Source organism: Neomonachus schauinslandi, chromosome 6 (assembly GCF_002201575.2).
Source record: "Neomonachus schauinslandi chromosome 6, ASM220157v2, whole genome shotgun sequence".
Classification (NCBI taxonomy): Eukaryota; Metazoa; Chordata; class Mammalia; order Carnivora; family Phocidae; genus Neomonachus; species Neomonachus schauinslandi.
The window spans coordinates 141,121,929-141,138,070 of NC_058408.1; the positions used below are offsets into that span (position 1 = coordinate 141,121,929).

General features: G+C 37.7%; 1 protein-coding gene across 1 annotated transcript in view; it reads right to left on the minus strand.

The window, feature by feature from the left end:
- Positions 1-16,142, minus strand: part of PDZD8 (PDZ domain containing 8) — an 84,085-nt gene that overhangs the window by 32,639 nt on the left and 35,304 nt on the right. Inside the window, exon 3 of the mRNA XM_021699852.2 lies at positions 10,780-10,882. Within this exon, the coding sequence (XP_021555527.1) occupies positions 10,780-10,882 (103 nt within the window). The remainder of the gene's footprint in view (positions 1-10,779; positions 10,883-16,142) is intronic.

The following is a 16,142-nucleotide window of genomic DNA, read 5'->3' on the forward strand; positions in this document are numbered from 1 at the left end:
TCATTCTTCCCCTCCCGCTACCTTCTTCTTCTTCTTTTTTTTTTTCCCTTAACATATATTGCATTATTTGTTTCAGAGGTACAGATCTGAGATTCAAGTGTCTTGCACAATTCACAGCGCTTACCAGAGCACATACCCTCCCCAGTGTCTATCACCCAGTCACCCCATCCTTCCTACCCCACCCCCCACTCCAGCAACCCTCAGTTTGTTTCCTGAGGTTAAGAATTCCTCATATCAGTGAGATCATATGATACATGTCTTTCTCTGTTTGACTTATTTCACTCAACATAATACCCTCCAGTTCCATCCAGGTCGTTGCAAATGGCAAGATCTCATTCCTTTTGATGGCTGCATAATATTCCATTGTATATATATACCACTTCTTCTTTATCCATTCATCTGTTGATGGACATCTTGGCTCTTTCCACAGTTTGGCTATTGTGGACATTGCTGCTATAAACATCGGGGTGCACGTACCCCTTCGGATCCCTACTTTTGTATCTTTGGGGTAAATACCCAGTAGTGCAATTGCTGGATCATATGGTAGCTCTATTTTCAACTTTTTGAGGAACCTCCATACAGTTTTCCAGAGTGGCTGCACCAGCTTGCATTCCCACCAACAGTGTAGGAGGGTTCCCCTTTCTCCGCATCCCCGCCAACATCTGTCATTTCCTGACTTGTTCATTTTAGCCAATCTGACTGGTGTGAGGTGGTATCTCATTGAGGTTTTGATTTGGATTTCCCTGATGCCAAGCGATATTGAGCACTTTTTCATGTGTCTGTTGGCCATTTGGATGTCTTCTTTGGAAAAATGTCTGTTCATGTCTTCTGCCCATTTCTTGATTGGATTCTTTGTTCTTTGGGTGTTGAGTTTGATGAGTTCTTTATAGATTTTGGATACTAGCCCTTTATCTGATATGTCATTTGCAAATATCTTCTCCCATTCTGTCGGTTGTCTTTTGGTTTTGTTGACTGTTTCCTTTGCTTTGCAAAAGCTTTTTATCTTGATGAAGTCCCAATAGTTCATTTTTGCCCTTGCCTCCCTTGCCTTTGGCGATGTTTCTAGGAAGAAGTTGCTGCGGCTGAGGTCAAAGAGGTTGCTGCCTGTGTTCTCCTTTAGGATTTTGATGGACTCCTGTCTCACATTGAGGTCTTTCAACCATTTGGAGTCTATTTTTGTGTGTGGTGTAAGGAAATGGTCCAGTTTCATTCTTCTGCATGTGGCTATCCAATTTTCCCAACACCATTTGTTGAAGAGACTGTCTTTGTTCCATTGGACATTCTTTCCTGCTTTGTCAAAGATGAGTTGACCATAGAGTTGAGGGTCCATTTCTGGGCTCTCTATTCTGTTCCACTGATCTATGTGTCTGTTTTTGTGCCAGTACCATGCTGTCTTAATGATGACAGCTTTGTAATAGAGCTGGAAGTCCGGAATTGTGATGCCGCCGGCTTTGCTTTTCTTTTTCAACATTCCTCTGGCTATGCGGGGTCTTTTCTGGTTCCATACAAATTTTAGGATTATTTGTCCCATTTCTTTGAAAAAAGTGGATGGTATTTTGATGGGGATTGCATTGAATGTGTAGATTGCTCTAGGTAGCATTGACATCTTCACAATATTTGTTCTTCCAATCCATGAGCATGGAACGTTTTTCCATTTCTTTGTGTCTTCCTCAATTTCTTTCATGAGTGTTTTATAGTTTTCTGAGTACAGATCCTTTGTCTCTTTGGTTAGATTTATGCCTAGGTATCTTATGGTTTTGGGTGCAATTGTAAATGGGATCGACTCCTTAATTTCTCTTTCTTCTGTCTTGTTGTTGGTGTATAGGAATGCCACTGACTTCTGTGCATTGATTTTATATCCTGCCACTTTACTGAATTCCTGTATGAGTTCTAGCAGTTTTGGGGTGGAGTCTTTGGGGTTTTCCACATAAAGTATCATATCATCTGCAAAGAGTGAGAGTTTGACTTCTTCCTTGCCAATTTGGATGCCTTTGATTTCTTTTTGTTGTCTGATTGCTGTGGCTAGGACTTCCAATACTATGTTGAATAGCAGTGGTGATAGTGGACATCCCTGCCACGTTCCTGACCTTAGGGGGAAAGCTCTCAGTTTTTCCCCATTGAGAATGATATTCGCTGTAGGTTTTTCATAGATGGCTTTTATGATATTGAGGTATGTACCCTCTATCCCTATACTCTGAAGAGTTTTGATCAAGAAAAGATGCTGTACTTTGTCAAATGCTTTTTCTGCATCTATTGAGAGGATCATATGATTCTTGTTCTTTCTTTTGTTAATGTATTGTATCACATTGATTGATTTGCGGATGTTGAACCAACCTTGCAGCCCAGGGATAAATCCCACTTGGTCATGGTGAATAATCCTTTTAATGTACTGTTGGATCCTATTGGCTAGTATTTTGGTGAGAATTTTTGCATCCATGTTCATCAGGGATATTGGTCTGTAATTCTCCTTTTTGATGGGGTCTTTGTCTGGTTTTGGGATCAAGGTAATGCTGGCCTCATAAAATGAGTTTGGAAGTTTTCCTTCCATTTCTATTTTTTGGAACAGTTTCAGAAGAATAGGTATTAATTCTTCTTGAAATGTTTGGTAGAATTCCCCTGGGAAGCCATCTGGCCCTGGGCTTTTGTTTTTTGGGAGATTTTTGATGACTGCTTCAATTTCCTTAGTGGTTATAGGTCTGTTCAGGTTTTCTATTTCATCCTGGTTCAGTTTTGGTAGTTGGTACACCTCTAGGAATGCATCCATTTCTTCCAGGTTATTTAATTTGCTGGCATAGAGTTGCTCATAATATGTTCTTATAATTGTTTGTATTTCTTTGGTGTTGGTTGTGATCTCTCCTCTTTCATTCATGATTTTGTTGATGTGGGTCATTTCTCTTCTCTTTTTGATAAGTCTGCCCAGGGGTTTATCAATCTTGTTAATTCTTTCAAAGAACCAGCTCCTAGTTTTGTTGATCTGTTCTACTGTTCTTTTAGTTTCTATTTCATTGATTTCTGCTCTGATCTTTATTATTTCTCTTCTCCTACTGGGTTTAGGCTTTATTTGCTGTTCTTTCTCCAGCTCCTTTAGGTGTAGGGTTAGGTTGTGTACTTGAGACCTTTCTTGCTTCTTGAGAAAGGCTTGTATTGCTATATACTTTCCTCTTAGGACTGCCTTTGCTGCATCCCAAAGATTTTGAATAGTTGTGTTTTCATTTTCATTGGTTTCCATGTATTTTTTTAATTCTTCTTTAATTTCCTGGTTGACCCATTCGTTCTTCAGTAGGATGCTCTTTAGCCTCCATGTATTTGAGTTCTTTCTGACTTTTGTCTTGTGATTGAGCTCTAGTTTCAAAGCATTGTGGTCTGAAAATAGGCAGGGAATGATTCCAATCTTTTGGTACCGGTTGAGACCTGATTTATGACCTAGGATGTGATCTATTCTGGAGAATGTTCCATGGGCACTAGAGAAGAATGTGTATTCCGTTGCTTTGGGGTGGAATGTTCTGAATATGTCTGTAAAGTCCATTTGGTCCAGTGTGTCATTTAAAGTCTTTATTTCCTTGTTGATCTTTTGCTTAGACGATCTGTCCATTTCAGTGAGGGGGGTGTTAAAGTCCCCCACTATTATTGTATTGTTGTCGATGTGTTTCTTTGCTTTTGTTATTAATTGGCTTATATAATTGGCTGCTCCCATGTTAGGGGCATAGATATTTACAATTGTTAGATCTTCTTGTTGGATAGATCCTTTAAGTATGATATAGTGTCCTTTCTCATCTCTTATTACAGTCTTTGGTTTAAAATCTAATTTGTCTGATATAAGGATTGCCACCCCAGCTTTCTTTTGGTGTCCATTAGCATGGTAAATGGTTTTCCACCCCCTCACTTTCAATCTGGGGCTGTCTTTGGGTCGAAAATGAGTCTCCTGCAGACAGCATATCGATGGGTCTTGTTTTTTAATCCAGTCTGATAGCCTGTGTCTTTTGATTGGGGCATTGAGCCCATTTACATTCAGGGTAACTATTGAAAGATAGGAATTTAGTGCCATTGTATTGCCTGTAAGGTGACTGTTACCGTATATTGTCTGTGTTCCTTTCTGGTCTATGTTGCTTTTAGGCTCTGTCTTTGCTTAGAGGACCCCTTTCAAGATTTCCTGTAGGGCTGGTTTTGTGTTTGCAAATTCCTTTAGTTTTTGTTTGTCCCGGAAGCTTTTTATCTCTCCTTCAATTTTCAATGACAGCCTAGCTGGATATAGTATTCTTGGCTGCATATTTTTCTCATTTAGTGCTCTGAATATATCCTGCCAGTCCTTTCTGGCCTGCCAGGTCTCTGTGGATAGGTCTGTTGCCAATCTAATGTTTCTACCCTTGTAGGTTACGTATCTCTTCTCCCGAGCTGCTTTCAGGGTTTTCTCTTTGTCTATGAGACTCGTAAGTTTTACTATTAGATGTCGGGGTGTTGACCTATTTTTATTGATTTTGAGAGGGGTTCTCTGTGCTTCCTGGACTTTCATGCCTGTTTCCTTCCCCAAATTAGGGAAGTTCTCTGCTATAATTTGCTCCATTATACCTTCTGCCCCTCTCTCTCTTTCTTCTTCTTCCGGGATCCCAATTATTCTAATGTTGTTTCGTCTTATGGTATCGCTTATCTCTTGAATTCTGCCCTCGTGATCCAGTAGTTGTTTATCTCTCTTTTTCTCAGCTTCTTTATTTTCCATCATTTCATCTTCTATATTAATGATTCTCTCTTCTGCCTCATTTATTCTAGCAGTTAGCGCCCCCATTTTTGATTGCACCTCATTAATAGCCTTTTTGATTTCTACTTGGTTGGATTTTAGTTCTTTTACTTCTCCAGAAAGGGTTTCTCTAATAACTTCCATATTTTTTTCAAGCCCAGCCAGTATCTTTAAAGTGATGATTCTGAACTCTAGATCTGACATTGTACTAATGTCCGTATTGAGTAGGTCCCTGGCAGTCGGTACTACCTCTTGTTCTTTTTGTTGAGGTGATTTTTTCCGTCTTGTCATTTTGTGCAGAGGAGAATAGATTAATGAGAGAACAAAATGCTAGCAGAGTAACAACGTCCCCAGAAAATATACTCTAAACAAATCAGAAAAAACCTGAAGCAGTGGGAAAAGGAAGGGAAAGAGAGAAAAAAGAAAAAGAAAAAAAGAAAAAGATAAAGATAAAAACAAAAACAAAAACAAACAAAACAAAACAACAACAACAAAAAAACCAGAATGTGATTAAATATGATCAGTGCCACACACTAGATTTGGGGTGTATTTTGGTCTTTTAGAAGAAAGTGCCTCCCAAAATTTTAAAGAAAGAAAAACTTATATATGTACAAAAATAAGGGTTGATATGATGAAGGGATGGAATATGACTGTAAAGATGGAAATTATAAAAAATTTTATAAAAGGAATTGATAAGAAGTTGTTTGAAAAAAGAAAGAAGAGGATTTAAAAAAAGAAAAAAAAGGGAGAGGATGTGATCAGGCAGGGGAATAGAAAACACCATATACTAGAGATTTAGGGTATATTTTGATCTGTTAGAAGAAACTATCTCAAAATTTTAAAGAGAGAACAACTTATATATATAAGCCAAAAATACGGGTAACTACTATGAAGGGATAGAATATGACTCTAAAAATGAAAAATAAAAATGTTTTTTTTTTTTTAAAAAAAGGGATTGATAAGATGTTGGTTGAAAAAGGGAAAAAGAAAAATTCAAAAAGAAAAAAAGACAGTTAAAAAAAATTAACTTTGAAAGACTACAGAATCATGGTAAAAAAGCCATGAATTCTATGTGCAGTATTCCCCTAGCGCTGGAGTTCTGCCATTCTCATTGATCGGTAAACTTGGTCTTGGCTGGCTGTTCTCGCTGATCTTCTGGGGAGGGGCCTGTTGCCGTGGTTTCCAAATGTCTTTGCCGGAGGCGGAATTGCCCCGCCCTTTCCCCGTCCCGGCTAAGTAATCTGCTCAGGTTTGCTCTCCGGGGCTTTTGTTCCCTGCGAGCTTTCCGTACACCTTTGGAGGCGGAGACTGAAAATGGCGGCCTCCCAATCTCCACCGCGGAGGAGCCGAGAACTCGGGGTCCCGCTTCCAAGTGAGCCCCCAGAGAAAAGCCGTCAGTCACTCCCGTCTCCCCGGTCTCCAGCCGCACTCCGTGCTCACCCGGCCTGTGACCGCGCATTTCTATCTCTGGCACCCGACCCAGGTGGAGTCTCCAAACCCAGCAGATCCCTGCGGCGCACTCCCGCGCGGCTCCTCCCGGGGGAGGAAGGTGAGTCTCCCCGGATCTGCCGCTTGTTGGGTCCCTGCTGGAGGAGCAGGGGCCCCGACTGTGCCGCGGATCACGGTTTATGGCAACCCCGAGCTGAGAGCCCGCGCCTGGGCTCCGCCTCTGCAGCCGGCTTCCCTGCTCCGACACCTGGGAGCTCTGCCACACTTGGGCACCCCCGGTCTTTCTGTGACCCGTGGGTCCTGAGACCACACTGTCCCGGAGGGTTCCACCCCCCGCTTAGCCACCAGAGTGACGTCCCTCAGCAGAGACGACTTTTAAAAGTTCCGATTTTGTGCTCCGCGGCTCTATCACTTGCCAGAAGCGGCCGCCGGAGGCCCCTCCCCCGCCGTCTAGCCTCCCGAATATCGCCTCGGATTCACTTCTCCGCACGTCCTACCTTCCAGAAAGTGGTCGCTTTTCTGATGAGAGAGTTGTTGCTCTTCTTTTCTTCGATCTCCTGTTGAGTTTGTAGGTATTCAGAATGGTTTGATCCCTATCCAGCTGAATTCCTGAGAGGAGACGAAATCCAGGTCTCCTACTCCTCCGCCATCCCCCCCCCTTTTTTTTTAAAGATTTTATTTATTTATTTGAGAGAGCAGGAGCAGAGGGGAGGAGCAGAGGGAGACAGAGAAGCAGACTCCTCACTGAGCAGGGAGCCTGATGCAGGGCTGGATCCCAGGACCCTGAGATCATGACCTGAGCCAAAGGCAGATGCTTAACCAGCCAAAGGCAGACGCTTAACCGACAGAGCCACCCAGGCACCCCCTAAAGCTTTTCATCTATTGTTATTATTAGTGATCTTCCACTATCAGCAACATGATAACGTACATTATAATGCTTTGAAGACTCAAAGGCACATTTAAAATATGGAAAGAATTAAGTTTCTTTCATTCTACATATGCACTGAAACTAGTGGCTCTCTTCACTGAATAAATCTCAACACTTAAAAAACGAATTTAAGCCTGAAAACAGTATTTATATAAAGATAGCTTCTAAACTCATCAAATACCTTCTCATACTTATTTTTGTAATGATGTTTTTTTTTTCTATCCCAATTTGCAATATATTGCAAATAATCAAATCCTAGCCTGCAATCTTTTATGTAGTCCTAAAGAACACAATGAATTTTTCTCCCTAGAGTTATTAAATTCAGACATATGTAATTTAATGCCTAGAGACACTTAACTGCTGCTGACATTTCTGACACCAGATGTAATTAGTAACCTAGAATTCTTTCTCCAAAACTACTTATGACATATGTGAAGACCCAAAATCATAACTCAAGATTAAAGTCTTACTAACCTTTTCTGCAAAATATTAAAGCTGTCTAATCTCATATTTTGCAAATGTAATAAAGGAGAATGAAAATGCCATTAGCAATGGCAAGTTATGACCATTTCATACCTGGATAAAACAATAATGCTTTTTCATGTATTCATGTAATTCCGAACTGGTTATTTTATTCCTCTGAGGAGTTGCTTCAAATTGTTTGAGACATAACTTAAAAGAAAGCTGAGGTACGAACAACCACCAAAGAAATGAGAGACTTTCCTAAAAACCACTATTTTGACCATGTCATTCCTGTGCTCAAAATCTTTAATAGCTCTCTACTACTTTCATAAATTCAAACTCTGTGGCCCATCCTCCCTTTCCAGCTTTACTCCTCCCTATTTTCCCACCCTGATCAAAATTACTCTATTTATTCCAAAAGAATTTCACACTACTCAATTTTTTGTAAGGATATTCACAACAGTTATTGTATAAAGAAATTATGAAATTTAGAAGCAATTTAAGGTCAAAGGAACATCCAAAGAATACCACATTATCATTAAAAAAGTAAAAAGAACCCTGATGAATCACAGATCTGTACCCCTGAAACAAATAATACATTATATGTTAATAATAAAAAATACATATATTAATAAAAGAATAAAATAAGATTCTCAACCAGAATTATAGACAACCTCAGATATTTAGAATACAACTGAGTCTGACATATATACCTAAACCTAATATTCCAGAAAGAGCTCAAGTACCTTCTCTAAAATATGGGGACTGAAGAAATCCCACATAAGTACACATCCCATTGTACATATGCTAGAAATGTGATCCTACCTTCGGATAATTCGGAGTTCAGAAAAATAAAATATATGTGGTCTGATTAAAAAAAAAAAAAAAAAACAATTTCTCCAAAAGCATGGAGATATGCTTACAGACCTATTTTAAAAATTGAGAACCATGACTATTTTTTAAAATGTTACAAAGAATAACAGGTTATTCAAGAAACCAAAAGCACATCATTACTACTAAAAAACAGCTAGGTGGGGCGCCTGGGTGGCTCAGTTGGTTAAGCGACTGCCTTCGGCTCAGGTCATGATCCTGGAGTCCCGGGATCGAGTCCCACATCGGGCTCTCTGCTCGGCAGGGAGTCTGCTTCTCCCACTGACCCTCCTCCCTCTCATGCTCTCTGTCTCTCATTCTCTCTCTCAGATAAATAAATAAAAAATCTAAAAATAAATAAATAAATAAATAAATAAAAAACAGCTAGGTAGCATAGTTCAGAAATACCTATTCACCATAATGAAGACATAACAGAGAAATAGTTTTCCTAAATATCAACTACAGATAATAATCACAGGACTGGCTATATTGCCACCAAGAGTTAAATGTAATAGAAACAGCTAAATATCTAAGTAATTAAATACATCTTTAAAGAATACAACTATAATTTATTCCTGCAAAAAAAACTACTGATGTGCTAAATGGATCTTATCTTTCAAAAGACTAAAAAGTAACTCCAGCGAGGTTTGGGGGTTCCAAGAAGCACTCTTGGAATTTTATTACCACCAAACCTATAATATTTCAGTATATACTTAATAAATGAAATAAATTATCTAAAAAAAGGGGGATATGGTTCCTTTAGGGCATAGACTGCAACCCCTCCCACGCCTACTTCAGCCATAAAATTCTGGAACTCTGTTTCCATTGTGAAACTTCATGGGCTTAATATAGAAATTCTGTAGACAATTTTGATAAATGTTCTAAATCTTCAATAGACTACTAGATTTATGCAAAACACAAGAAAGCACAGAATAATTGCTATTAAAACTGCTATTCAGAATATTCAGAAACTACCAACTCACTTTAGAAACAAATTAACCAATACCTAGTGACAATTTTTATTCATATAAGAACCCAAAGGATTCAACAAGTCCAATTAAACCATGTTGAGAGCAAAGGACTATTTCTGTTTAATTCTAGCATTTAGAATATTTTAAAAGCCTTTAGAATTTTTTCAGTCTTGTAATAGTCCTTTAAAGAAAGAAAAGAAACCAGAACTCTAAGTCCTTCATACACCAAAAGTATAGCCCAAATCCATTCTCTTTTCTCTATTTTCTCAGCTACCACCTAGTTTTAGTAACCAACACTTCCCCTAAATGCCTCCTAACCGACCTCTCTCTAGCTTTACTCTTGTCCTCCTACAATCCTTTGTCTACACAAGCAGAACATTTTGTGCAAAATGTACACAAGATCATATCACTTGTCATCTTAAAAGTCTCCCACCACAAATAATGAAATTCAAACCCCTTACAAGATGAAACGTGACTCTCTAGCTCTCATACCATGCTCTAGCTATGTACTAGCCTTCTTTTTATCCTCAAACTCATGCGCCCTCACACACCTGCTGCTCCCTTTGCTAGAAATGCCTTCCACTCCCTCATTTCCCCAGACTCTCCATGTGGCTTGCTCTTCTTCAGGATTCAGGCCTCATCTCCAGTGTAAAGTCATCAGACTTAGCATATAAAATCTGGGTAAATACTTTTAAAAAAATTATTCACTGTTTATCTGAAATTCTAACTGGGGCATTCTGCTCCAGTGTCATCTCTTTAGAGGTTTTCCCTATTATCATCAAATCTGAAGAATCTGCTCTATCATAATCCTATTTTCTTCATAGTATCTGTCAATCTCTGGAAATTACCTTGTTCACTTCTTTGGTTTACCCATTTATTGTCATTTTCTACCTCCATTCTGTAACATGTAGTTCACCTCTCTCCTCTAACCCTCATGCCAAACCTTTACCCCATGCTAGCACCACAAAAACAGGGTCTTTTCCTGTTTTGAACTGTTTCCCAAATCTAACACAGCACCTAGTACAAAGTAAGCACTCATAAAACATCTACTGAGTGAAAGAATGCTCTAAATTTACTTGCTTTCTAAGGTGTTTAGAATTACTTCCTTCTAATTCCATCCCTGTGAAATAATTTTAAAGTTCCAGAAGGAAAATCAGACAAGGTTTCTAATGCAAGCAAGTGATCTGAATATCACAGTTTTATGTGATTCATTTTATTACTATTGTACTGCAACAAGACAAATAAGAGCTGTTCAAAATTATTTGTACATGACCAGAAATAACTCTATAAATACAGAAACATTATTAAAGGTATGCTTATAGAAAACAAACTTTCTAAGAATGTAAAACTATGCAAATCCACTGTACCGTCTTAATAGAACTCCTTTGTTTTTCTTCCCAAACACCACTGCTCAACTCGAGTGTACAATGAATATTTGCCTCTCTGTCATAGGATCCAAAAATGAGTAACCTGCAGTATAAAAATAAAACAAGGAGACTATTATACCAGTTATACACAATAAAATTTTTCTCTGATTATATCAAGAAATAATAAATTACTCCATTACTATTTATAATTTTGGTAACAGGAAAAAAAAAAAAAAAAAATTAAGTCAAACACTTAGTACACCCTCTAGTGGAAAAGTGAAGTAAAGCTAAAATTAGGTGAAATTCCGGGACAAGCTGTTTCTTACAGCTAAGTCAAACAGAAAGTGGTATGTATTCATGAGGCAAACAAACTGACCAGACAGCAGAAGCTTCAGATCTTCAAATCAGACTGTTGAATTTAAAAAATAAGTTGCAGAGTGATATACATAGTATCATACCACCTCTGTAAAAATTAACACATTCATAAAATAGTACAATATAGTTGCTTATGAACACACCCACACACTTATCCATCTAACAGTGTGACTTCAGGCAAATTATTTAACTTCTCAAAAGCCATCTCTTCTCTGAAAAATTCAGGGCAAAAATAATAACACTTAGAGCTGTTGTGAGAACAAAAGAAGACAATGCATACAAGGCATGTAGTATAGCACCTAGCAAACACTAAGTGTTCCATAAGTGTTTGCTATTTCTATTATCTTGAAAACAATTGTCAAGGAATAACAGCATCACCTAATTTTACTGTTTAATATTCAGATCTAAAAAGGAGATCTCAGGCCCAATCTTGAGATGATATAAAGCAGTTTTATTATTGAAGGAAAAAAATATTACCCACATGTCTAGCTTCCATATTACCTGTCTTCTAAATCAGAACATAAGTCTACCAAAGTATTTCAAGAGTAAGCTTGAGAATAGCTTTAGCGTTAATCAACATTTTGACTGCTACTCTATTACTTTATGTCTACACAAAGATCATGGGGATAGAAGTGAGATTAAAAAAAAAAAGGTAGATAAAACTTATTAGAGTAATATGAGAAAACTGTGTGCTAAGGTTGGAGACCACTAGCAAATCATGTCCATACTTCACAAACTGGCTTCATAAACTAAAAACCTGAATAAACTCATGGCAAAACAAAAACAAAACCAACCCTAAATTTAAATAGTTTTTTTTTTTTTAAAGATTTTATTTATTTATTTGACAGAGAGAGACACAGCGAGAGAGGGAACACAAGCAGGGGGAGTGGGAGAGGGAGAAGCAGGCTCCCTGCAGAGCAGGGAGCCCAATGCGGGACTCGATCCCAGGACCCTGGGATCATGACCTGAGCTGAAGGCAGTCGCTTAACCAACTGAGCCACCCAGGCGCCCAAATTTAAATAGTTTTTAATCTTAAAAGTAAATTTAAACTTAGTGCTCAACAGCCTACTGCCAAAAAATTAAGAGTCATAATTATAAAATACTAAGTTTAGAAAAATGAGAATTTTCATTCATCAAAGCTCTGCTGCCACCATCTGGTCAAAAGAGTAAACTATCTATAGGTCTTTACTACCATGCACAGAAGGCTATGCACCAAATTCCCAGAAAGATATTAAAATTCCCAAAAGATATTAATCTTCAGGATTCAGGAATGAGAAAGCACATTTATCAGAACCCTTCCCTGAAACCATAACACTTTTATCATATTTTTATAACACCTTTTTAATGTTTTTTAAAAAGAATAACACAAAATTTAACAATGATTAACTTAAAATGAGTCACAGAACTAAATATAAGAGAAGAAAACGTAAATTCAAATCTTTGTGACCTTGACTTAGGCGATGGTTTCTTAAGATAGGACAGCAAAAGTACAAGTACCAAAGGGAAAAAAAATATAAACGGGACTTCAACAAAATTAAAATTTTTGTGCTTCAAAGGACATCACCAAGTAAGTGAAAAGACAATTCACAGAATGGGAGAAAATATTTGCAACTTAGGTATCTCATAAGGGTCTAGTATAACTCAATTTAAAATTGGACATTTCTCCATAGAAGATATGCAAATAGCCAATAAGGACATGTAAATAGGCTCAACATCATTAGCCGTCAGGGAAATGAAAATCAAAACCACAATGAGATATGCTGCTTCACACTCACTAGATGGCTAATCAAAAAAGGAGACAAGTACTGGTGAGGATGTAGAGAAATGAATACCTGTACTTTGCTGGAGGGAAGTAAAATGGTGCAGCCACTTTGAAAAACAGTTTGGCAGTTCCTTCAAAAGTTAACATATGCATAGCAGCACATCCATTCCTGGTATATAACCAAGAGAAATGAAAGCATACATTCATGCAAAAACTTAACATGCATGTTCATAGCAGCATTATTCTTAATAGCCAAAATGTGAAAACAACCCATATGCCCATCATCTGATGAAGAGGTAAATAAAATGTGGCATATACACACGATGGAATATTATTTGGCAATAAGAGGAAATGAATTAATGATAAATGATATATGCTACAATATGAATGAACCTCAAAAACATACTAAGTGAAAGAAGCCAGTCACAAAAGACCACATACTGTATGAATCCACATTTATATGAAAGGTTTGCAGTAAGCAAATTTATAGAGACAAAGTAGATTAGTGGTTACTTAGGGCTGGGGAGGAGGACTAGGGGGATTAGGGACTGACTGCTAATGGGTATAGGGTTTCTTTAGGAGGGACCAAAATGTTCTAAAATTAGATTGTGATGATGGTTGCACAACCCTGTGAATGTACTAAAACACAATGAACTGTACACTTTACATGGATGAATTGTATGGCATGTGAATTATACCTCAATAAAGCTGATTAAAGAAAAAAGAATAATGTATGATCATGACAATGAATAGTAATGATTAGGGTTACACTAAAACTTTTAAACATTTTAATATTCGTTACAAAAAGATATAATAAATACTTGGCTTATCATTACTATGAATCAGTATGTTGTGACAAGATTCATATTTCAATAAAGCGTAAGCATGATTTTTATCTGGTATTTGGTAACAGAAAACATTAAAAGGGTACCTTGAAACCAAATAAATTCCAAATGAAAATCATTTAAAATACTGAAATACCACAAATATTTAACATTTAATAGTTATTCTTAACAATGAAATTTTAAAGTACACAAAGCATTAGTTGCCCTGATAAACCTGATCCCAGACACAGAAAACTTTCATTTTGCATTGCTAACAAATGGTCCAACTGTTAAAAGTATTTCCAAAAACAACTCCAGATTGGCTGTTAGGGTTCATTTTGCTTCAGATAACTTTATTTCTTTTTTTAATAATGAAGATATTTTCCTTGACCGTCCAGAATTTGGTTTTACCACTGAAATAGATACTGCTTTTATTAATTCTGATTTTAGATCAATTTCTGGTTCTATGTCAGAGTATCCCACAACATTCACTTCTTCTCTTTACGTTTCTTCCATTAAAGCACTTACAAAGAACTGTAGCCCATACTGAATATTCAAGTACCAGAAAAAGCCGGGAAACATTATTAGTACTCTAACAAAGTAACTTCAGTTTCTCTCAGAAAAGTTAACAACACAACACAGAAGCTTGTGTCGTACTGCCCATTTAAGGATTTATTTTGCTTAGAAAACTTATTTCTTGGGGAAAAAAAAAAAGCATCATTTCCTAGGGTTTGTATATACTATGTATGTAAATTTATTAATATTTATTTTGTTTGCAAGAATGACTCCCAATTAGCAGATAGGGCAAAAGTTGCACCCAAGACTGACTGCTCAGACCATGACTGTTCCCCTCTATAAACTCCATATCTGGTCCTCAGGACACACTTCCTATCAGTGTCTCCTGTGCCTACTTGTGACGTGTAATCAGTGGATTCCTGCACCCAATAATGACTATGTTGAATGCTAAGCTTTCATTCTCACAGAAGAATTATAACATTTCCCCCCATTTTCTTGATCTCTTGAGATTTGGAAAAACATGTAAATTTCTGGAGAAATGCCAGGAAGAATTTCCTACCGAAACACAAGTACCAGCTAGTTAGGTGAATTTAGAAAGCATTTGCTTTAGTTTAGGCAGAATATTTAAAATAAGAATCAATTTTCATCCTACATCCCTATGCACTTACAATTCAGTCTTGAGTTAAACAAAGGCTTTCCATTCAGATTATATAAGCACCAGAAATACATAGTTACAATCACTGGCTAATACATATTTTGAGTCAAATGAACACTCAATATATGCTGAATAAGCAAGAAATGGTACAAAAATTTTTTACTAAACTACTTTGCAAGGGGGAAGAGTCCATACTGCTGAACAAAATGACAAAGGAAATTGCCTTTAGACCCCTGTCTCCTGAAAGAGGTATTATTTCCAAGTTCAAAAGGTTAATTTTTCTAAAGACAGAAGTATATTGAAACCTCATGTTAAATATAAACACAAACACCACCTATCAAGAGACAGAATTTATATGACTCAAGACCAAACCACTGAGAAAAGGAAAGTAATTCCCAATGTGCCCTTCTGTAAGAATCTCATTTTACACCAAAAAGGAAAAATAAAAATTCTTTTTTTTTTAAATGATTAATTTGAAAGGAGTCTTGCACCTGTAGGGAGTCAAATAACAACTCACTGATTGTGAAAAGAATCAAACGTAGCTGACCTCCTCCTACACAGGCTTAGGGCCTATACTACCCCTCCCTTCCCCCTGAAACCATCCTACTCAGAACTCAACTCTCTTATCGATGACAAAGACTTCCAAACCTAATGTCCAGTCCTTGTCTTTCTCCTGCTCTGCTTCTTTCTCTTTTTTAAAAAGATTTATTTTGAGACAGAGAGAGAGAGCACGCGAGTGGGAGGAGGGGCAGAGGGGAGAGAGAGAATCCCAAGCAGACACCACGCTGAGCACAGAGCCCAACCCGGGGCTCAATCTCATGACCCCGAGACCATGACCTGAGCTGAAATCAAGAGCTGGAAGCTCAACTGACTGAGCCACCCAGGCATCCCTCTCCGCTTTGCTTCTAAAACCCCAAGTTTACAGACCACTTGTACAGGGAAATCTAACCATACCCTACACTACTAAAGATATATGAAACCACATTCATCTCCCTCTGAAAAAAGCACCTCTATTTCTCCCACTAGTCCTAAAAGGCAGTAGCTGGGTCTTGCTCTTTATAACCTCCAATATCTAGAAAAATAATCAATACTTGATGACCAAATCGAAGTCAGTTTTACCATAATTTTACTCAACTCTTTAACAGTCATTTGCCTCCCCCACCTACACCCATCCACATATTCAGCCACTCAGGAAACCCTGTCCTATTATCCTATCGTCCCTTGCCTTCTG